Source organism: Oncorhynchus gorbuscha, linkage group LG03 (assembly GCF_021184085.1).
Source record: "Oncorhynchus gorbuscha isolate QuinsamMale2020 ecotype Even-year linkage group LG03, OgorEven_v1.0, whole genome shotgun sequence".
NCBI classification, from domain to species: Eukaryota; Metazoa; Chordata; class Actinopteri; order Salmoniformes; family Salmonidae; genus Oncorhynchus; species Oncorhynchus gorbuscha.
Genome location: NC_060175.1, coordinates 89,506,274 through 89,514,833, shown reverse-complemented (window position 1 = coordinate 89,514,833; position 8,560 = coordinate 89,506,274). Strand labels below are relative to the sequence as shown.

The window sequence follows — 8,560 nt, the reverse complement described above, 5'->3', positions numbered from 1 at the left end:
TCAGGGTGTGACTCGGGTGGGAAAGTCTATGCTTTCTGGTTCTTTGTTTTTGGCCGGGTATGATACTCAATCAGGGACAGCTGTCTATCGTTGTCTCTGATTGGGAATCATACTTAGGCAGCCTTTTTTCCTTTTCTCATTTGTGGATTGTTGTCTTTGTTAGTGGCATGTATAGCCTTACAGAGCTTCGTTTGGTATTTATTGTTTTGTTGGCGACATTTAAAATAAAAGAATGTACGCTTAGCATGCTGCACCTTGGTCGGGTCATTTCCTTGACAACGAACGTGAAATTAGATGAAAATGTCATGATTTTTTTTTTAAGTACTTTATTTTCCAAAATGTATTCTTATCGTGAACTGTAGGATGCTAGTAGAATTAAAACAGTCATTCGGGAATGTACAAAAATACAGAAAATTAATTAAAAATAGAACTGAAAGCAAGGTAACACTTATGCGCTGAAATGTTCTCTAAAACGGCCATTTCTTCCAGTTAGATAACCAGCAGTACTCACTGTTTTGCTGAATTGATTAAAAATAACATAGTGTTGTATTGTTATGTATAATGGAAATTGTGACATTCCCCTTAGTTCCTGATTTAAAAGGTCAGCAATATGACTTCATCATACCCAGCGGAACGACTCTCAGCTTGTAGATATTTGTAAACAAGAAGTCACCCTGCTGTGTATACAGTGTACTTTAACAATAGATTGGGCTGGGTTGTTAAGAATGCCATTCTGCAAAAATGTAGTATTGCCAAGCTTTGAACAACATATATTTGGGCAACTAGGCTAACAAGACGTATAACACACACTAAAAGAGACCCAAACACTACCTTGATGTCACAAAAAGCAGCAAGTAGTTTCTCCATATGTTCACTCCTCCTCCCTCTACAGTATACAGTATCTCCGCATGGCAAGCTGGTGAAAAGGATTTCTATGGCTTAGAACAAAGCAAGTGTGAAAAAACACAAAAACACAAGACAAAACAGAAACATCATATTATATAACATTGTTCCGTACAATACTGTATGTATTAAGTGTCTAATTATATACTGTTACAAAGATATTAAAAAGAGAATAATACTGACTTATTTAAAAGGATTGGCACACCTGACCTCTTTATATACACAACACTGTGTCCCAGACCTTACACACATACGTCTGGTATCGTTTTCAGCAGTCACCATTGTGACACTGTGTGGATCTAGTTTTTCTAACTTCTGTCAGGCCATTGGCTTATCTGGGTTGAACTTGCAGTAATGAAGGGGAGAATTCATTCCTGCTTCGTCTCCTACAGATTGATACAGTGAGATTAAGCACCAAAAGAAGACCCCTCTCCAGGTCACTACTAGGGACCTTTCTCCCCAAGCAATCACCTTGTCTGCTTATTTTAATAAATTGTATTCTATATTTTTTTGGGTGACACACATGTACATTCTCGCACAGACACACACACTCACATGCCAACACACATCCGTCTGTACACACAGAAAACAAGCACAAACACACACTGCTTTTACAGGCACAGTAACACTCCTTACACGCACACGCACACACAGAACACAATGACACAAACATAACCAAACTAGCTCAGCTTCCACTCTGATAACTTTGTAAACAGATTCAAGAATGTGTTATGTTATTTTCTCCTTTTTATGATCAACTGAGGACCAATGTGAGTGGTAGTGATGCAGTGCTTCAATTTATGGTTAAAGGAGTAATGTCAGGAAGCTTTAAACCTGATGACATGTGAAGGCAGGGCCCCTCCTGGGCATTGGAAATGACTACATGGTTGATGTGACCCAAGCTGCAGTCTTAGAGCCACTGGTGATTGACAATACAAAACCCTCCCTCCCCACCACCCAGTACTAACCCTGGCCCAGTCTCCAGCCCTGTATGACGTCCGCAACCCAGGGACAAGGACACAGCCCTCGGCATCATCATCATCATTCACATTATCATCAACACCTGTTCATTGTAGTCTTATGGTTACTTTACCATGGGTTTGTCCCTCCATTTGAATTGTTGAGGCATGTAGCCGAAGTGGGGCACACAGAGAGTCTGAAGGAGTGTTTATGTGAGGGATAGGATGGGGCCTCTGGGGATGTTCTGGGGGGGAAGGGTTGGTGTTGGAGGAGGGGTGTGGGATCTGATCCATTCTTTTCCAGGTGTTCTAGGGGGTCTTCAAAGCTCTGTGTCTGCCGTCTTGGTGGTGGAGTGGCCATTGGTGGGAGGGGGATAGGTCTTGGCGGCCTCTTGGGAGTCCCCGTTAGCAGGCTTCTCCAGGATCTCAGGGGGGTTGAGAGGGGCAACAGACACCAGGGTGTTTCCGTGGTTCTCCTCATCGACTGGGTACGCCTCCTCAGCCTGCACACACACACATACACAAACACACACCATACACACACAGTCAACATCAACAGGCTGCTCGTCAATTATAAACAAACATTATGGATGTCTTTCCTCCACTAGCAGCACTGTCTTTGTTGAGGCACATACCCGGTGGAGGGTCTTTATCATGTGACATCGCTACTGACTGGTCTTAAAGAAAAGTAGCTGTATCTTTTTGACCAGGAGATGAAACAGTTGTATGCATACATGCACACACGTACACAGACACACACACCAAACACACACTCCTCATCTCATTACATTGCTTCACGGCACAGTTGGCCTATGCTCAAGGTTAACCAGTGGTGCTAAAATGTATGATAAAGTTTTATACAACCAAAAAATTACAAGCTAAAGTAATACACAAATGAGATCTAGAAAACATACACCTAGAGGCCTAGAGGTACAGTCAACCAAAACAATGGTCAGCCAGTGTAGTCAGATATAGAAGGTGAACTGACCAGCCTCATGCCCTTGGTGTTGTGTCCACGGTAGTTCTTCATATAGTAGCATCCGATGATGGCAGCTGCCAGCAGCAGGCCAGTAATGATCACGGGCACCAGCACAATGGGAGTGTGTGTTCCCCACTGAAGAGCTGCCTCCACCACACCCAGCTACACACACACAAACACACACGCACACACACACACACACGCGCGCACGCACACACACACGCACACACACACACGCGCGCATACACACACACGTGCACACATACACACACACACACACACACACACACACACACACACACACACACACACACACACACACACACACACACACACACACACACACACACACACACACACACACACACACACACACACACACACACACACACACACACACACACACACACACACATATTCTATTGGATATTTAAAATTGGAATCCTGTAGGATTTCTTTACTAGGGGTTAAGCCATGCCACACTGGCTGTATCTATGGAGGGGACTCTGGGAAGCTATGGGAGATTCCTCTATAGAATTAGGAATTAGAATACTAGAATGAGAATGAACCTTCTTATGATGGTCCAAAGATCAGCCATTTTGACTATAATTCCATTACAATTGCCAATGCATCACGTGCCTACTTTTATTTTCCTGCATATGTTAAAGCAGGAAATGCATCACCTATGTCAGTACTGCCATTTATTCCAATTACACTGGTTTTGGATTTCTCCCTGACCAAGATGGCTGCCATTTTGTCCCCATTATGGAACTTTGAGGGTTTATGACATAGCCCCTCTAGTAATATAATAGAATCGCTATGGATTCCTCACTCTGATGCCTGGGGACTGTTCAAGTCATGGTTAGTTCACTACCCGGCTTTATGCCAAGCCACTTTGTTATTTCTATTAAACCAGATTGTGATTTGTAAGTGGGGCCCTGCATAGCATTCCACTGCCTGGTTGGTTCCCTACATTGTCCATATCTCCCTCTTATAGAACTATCATGCTACCTGTGTCGCAGTCCATTTAGAGTTGTGTACATACAAGATAGCATGTGAATCAATATATTTTCCCTCCCATTTATCGCTATGGGGATGAGTAGCTATAGTTGTTAAAAGTGACTGGGAATAAGAAGAAAGAAGGCTTAGTTTTCTGCTCCCATAAGTATGAGTGTGTTGAAGTGGACATACCTGGTCCTTGATGCCTTCACTGACCAGGCTCTCTGACAATTCTTTGACACCACCTGTAAGGAGGGACCAATGGGAGTGAGAAAAATATTGTATACAATATTCAGATTGTCTAGATTAGAATACTATAATGTTCGAAGAAACGCATTACTCTAATGTATTGTTATGATTATCATTATTATGAGGCAATACAGGGAAACCTACCATCAGCGCGTGTCAAAAGGTATGTGTTAGAGTTCTCTTCCTGGAACACTTGAAGGTTGCAGTCCCCTGCGCACCAGGCTGAATCTTCCAAGAGTCTTTTGGTCTCCAACTATGGGAAAGCATGTCAGTTTAACAATCATATATTGTTATGCTCAATTCTCAGCTATAAACACAATGATTTATGTGTTAAAACCACATCACCTTGATGATGACACTGATCTGTTTATTCTCACAGAAAGCCAGAGGTCCCCAGAGTATTTTGGCACGCCCTGTTCCAGTGACCCAATGGGACTAGGCTGCGCCGACTGTTGTGGTTCTCCTATGCAGGGAGGATGTCTATCCTCATCTTAACTTCACCACACCAAACACACAATGATGGTCATGGTTTGAGCCGGCTACAAACATACACTCTGCTCTCTTTCTCAGGGTTCTCTCCCTTCTTCTGTAGAGCTAATGCCTCTCAGATGCTCCACAGTAGACTTGCAGTGTTAAATGTTATGTGGGTGTGCGTGTGAATCTGTCCAGCTGAGTGTGTGAGTCAGTGTGTTCACCACGCCATATGCCATTGTGTTTGCGTAATGGAAGATGCATAGCGTCGGATGGAAAACGACGAAATCAGCGACCACACCCCATCTCTCTCTCTACCACCTTGGTCTTGAACTATGATATCATCACATTGCACAAGGGCCTTGGGATGGGAACTCTCCCTCCCCACTCTGTGTAATGCGATCCAGACAGCGCTTCTCTTCCCCATAGGCCGCTATGTGCAAACACAGCATCCTCAGTCAGGAGTTCCACATCAACAGCTACAGCCTGGTCTCCCCATAACACTGAGCTATCCTATGGGTAGGAAGGAAGGAACCCTGCACAGCCCACATCAGCTCCCCATCCCTACTACTCTACCCTACAGTACAAAGCTAATTCGTGTTTAGTATCCAGTCTCCTTCTCGTCTTCCTCTCTCTGCCTCCTGTTCCCCCCGCCCCTCTCTCTCTCCCCCTTTCTCTCTCCCTGCTCCACCAGTGACTCATTTAAGCTACGCTCAGGACCTCTAATTTTCGTCACAGTGGGCCTCTCTCAGGGATGACCTCAGTCTCACTCTTGGCAACCACAACACGATGTCTGCTTTTCTATTTATTTTCATTTAGATAGAAATGGCTCTACGAGATTGCCGTTTGTGATTGAAATCTAAGGCCTTGAGTGAGACTGGTGTGTGTGTTCTTTATAGTAATTATGTTATTATTAGCTGCTGCCATTTATAGTGTTGACTGAAACCTCAGAAAAGGGGACAACGTCTCTCATGGGAATTTACAGGGATGTTTTTTAGAGAACATTCCAGGACTTTTCTCATTGAGAGATTTTCCACGACTTTGGAGTGGATCTCGGTTCATGGGAACGGCTCCATGGATAAAAGGTGATAGATAGACATTACTCTTGTCTTATCAAGGCTTCCCAGCAGCTCACCCACTCTCTGTGAATGCTTGTCTTTCTTCACTTGTTTCAGACCTGGTCCCCAAGCCTATTTCTCTGGTTGAATTCATGCTAGGATTAGCAGGCTAGACCCACACGTCAATCCCTTATTGTTCTGATAAGGTGTTTGTTTTTGTACATGGGTACATGTCTTCATGGAATTATCATGTCATCAGTCAACACTACCATGGTGTTTCATTCCATCTCACACTGGGGGTTCCACTACACCAGTTCCACTCTACATACCCTGCTATTATTCCATTGACCGTGGCCCCTGGAGCACACAGAGACACCCAGGGAGGAAACATTGTCCTCCTCCCCGTTTGTCTTCTGTGACGACAGACGGACGGATGATTTAGAACAGCTAAAGAATGTCTGAAAACAGATCTGCCTTTATCAGGCCACATATTTCCAACAAGCTATTTGGAACATATTCATCTTAAACATATGAAGTGGAATGAGACAGAGACTTCCTCCCAGGCCAAGGCGCTGGGAGCCAGATAAGGGCCAAGGCATATGAAACGTGGCACCAGGGCTGAAGGGTAAGGGGCTTCCTGTCTGTCTCTGTTCATCTCCCAGGCAGTTGGCTGGTACAGGCTGATATCTCTGTAAGGGCTGTGGTTGGAAACAGAATGTAGTACAATACACACCGTGGTAGAGGCTGGGGGAGGGCAACTGTACCAGAGATACCCTTGTATGCGGCTTCGACTGTATTGTTCTGTTTTATGATAGACGAGAGCTAGGTGGGGTGGTCGAGCACAAAAGCTAATATGGCATGGGAAACGTCCATAAGGAGACATTTTATAAGGACAGTAAAACATGTTGCTACTCACACAGCTGGTTTCTGAAGAAAGCTCCACCTTGACTGCATCCTTGTCCTTCACTGCCTCCTTGTCCACACACTCAACATTGGGCTGCAGAGACAGAGACGGCATAAAGCTTTCAACTCAAGTGTTGACATCATCAGATTCTGGTAAGTTCGTCTCTCCATTCAATCACAATCTGTTACATTCCCTCTACAATGAGTTACGATATGATGAATTTGAAGTTAATTTGCAGTCCTACAGTTGTGTCAAGTTGGCTGGATGTCCTTTGGGTGGTGGACCATTCTTGACACACACAGGAAACTGTTGAGCGTTAATAAAAACAGCAGCGTTGCAGTTCTTGACACACTCAAACCGGTGTGTCTAGAACCTACTACCATACCCTGCTCAAAGGCACTTAAATAATTTGTCTTGCCCATTCACCCTCAATGGCACACATAGACAATCCTTCTCAAGGCTTGAAAATCCTTCTTTAACCCCTTCATCTACACTGATTGAAGTTAACTAGTGACAACAATAAGGGATAATAGTTTTCACCTAGATAGTCTATGTCATGGAAAGAGCAGGTGTTCCTAATGTTTTGTACACTCAGTGTATACACTAGATGACTGACAGGGTGCACTGTTTTGAAGCCACCGCGCCTCCATTATGGCACTCCCCCACCATTGTAAAAAAATATTTTTGAAGCTATAGAAATGAATACATTTGTTTTTGACACATTTATTATATTACAGACACCGTAATGCATACTTTTAAATTATATTATGTGAGATAAATATACATATACATCATTGTCCTGAACTGTCTTTCAGAATTTCATAATGATACAGCATCTAAATATATTGTAGACATTCCCCATTAGTTAGGTATTACTCACATTCACAAGAAGCTGTGTCTTGGGTACAACCAGTGCATCAGTTGCTTCAGTGCCCTGTGTGTCTACACCAGGTCCTGCCGTGGTTGCAGAAGTTTCACCTCCTGCTAAGAAGACACTGGTTGGCACCATGGAGGAGAAGGCAGTGTCCTGGTCTGATCCAGGAGCACTGGCCCCAGTAGTGTCGTAGGCTGTGGCGTCGGCGACGGTAGTGGCCGTGTCGTCTACGGGGGATTGAGTGGTTGCGGTGGCATAAATACCATTAAAAAATGTTTACATTGAAAACATATTTTATACACAAGTGAAGCTGCTCCGAATTGGCTACCCAGTCCCCTTCATGAATCCTCCCAATCCCACCCCCTATCCTAATCTGATGTATGTCAATAGAAGTGAAGAAGAAAGCAAACAAACAAGACAAACATGCAACAGATACTGGTAGAGACGTACAGGCAGACAGGACAACATAATAATAACAGACTGGACAGGCAGACAGGACAACATAATAATAACAGACTGGACAGGCAGACAGCACAACATAATAATAACAGACTGGACAGGCAGACAGGACAACATAATAATAACAGACTGGACAGCCAGACAGCACAACATAATAATAACAGACTGGACAGGCAGACAGGATAACACAATAATAACAGACTGGACAGGCAGACAGGACAACATAATAATAACAGACTGGACAGGCAGACAGGACAACATAATAATAACAGACTGGACAGGCAGACAGGATAACACAATAATAACAGACTGGACAGGCAGACAGGACAGTATAATAATAACAGACTAGACAGGCACACAGGACAACATTATAACAGACTAGACAGGCAGACAGGACAGTATAATAATAACAGACTAGACAGGCACACAGGACAACATAATAACAGACTGGACAGGCAGACAGGACAGTATAATAACAGACTGGACAGGCAGACAGGACAACATAATAACAGACTGGACAGGCAGACAGGACAGTATAATAATAACAGACTAGACAGGCACACATGACAACATAATAACAGATTGGACAGGCAGACATGACAGTATAATAATAACAGACTAGACAGGCACACAGGACAACATTATAACAGACTAGACAGGCAGACAGGACAGTATAATAATAACAGACTGGACAGGCAGACAGGA

The 8,560-nt window shown here is 43.7% G+C and overlaps 1 protein-coding gene across 1 annotated transcript in view; it reads right to left on the bottom strand.

The window, feature by feature from the left end:
• Positions 1-922: 922 nt before the first annotated feature.
• Positions 923-8,560, bottom strand: part of LOC124032169 — a 40,092-nt gene continuing 32,454 nt past the window's right edge. Inside the window, exons 4-9 of the mRNA XM_046344334.1 lie at positions 7,403-7,623; positions 6,535-6,615; positions 4,234-4,342; positions 4,033-4,085; positions 2,851-3,003; positions 923-2,365 (exon numbers count right to left, since the gene is read on the bottom strand). Of these exons, the coding sequence (XP_046200290.1) occupies positions 2,183-2,365; positions 2,851-3,003; positions 4,033-4,085; positions 4,234-4,342; positions 6,535-6,615; positions 7,403-7,623 (800 nt within the window). The 3' untranslated portion in view covers positions 923-2,182. The remainder of the gene's footprint in view (positions 2,366-2,850; positions 3,004-4,032; positions 4,086-4,233; positions 4,343-6,534; positions 6,616-7,402; positions 7,624-8,560) is intronic.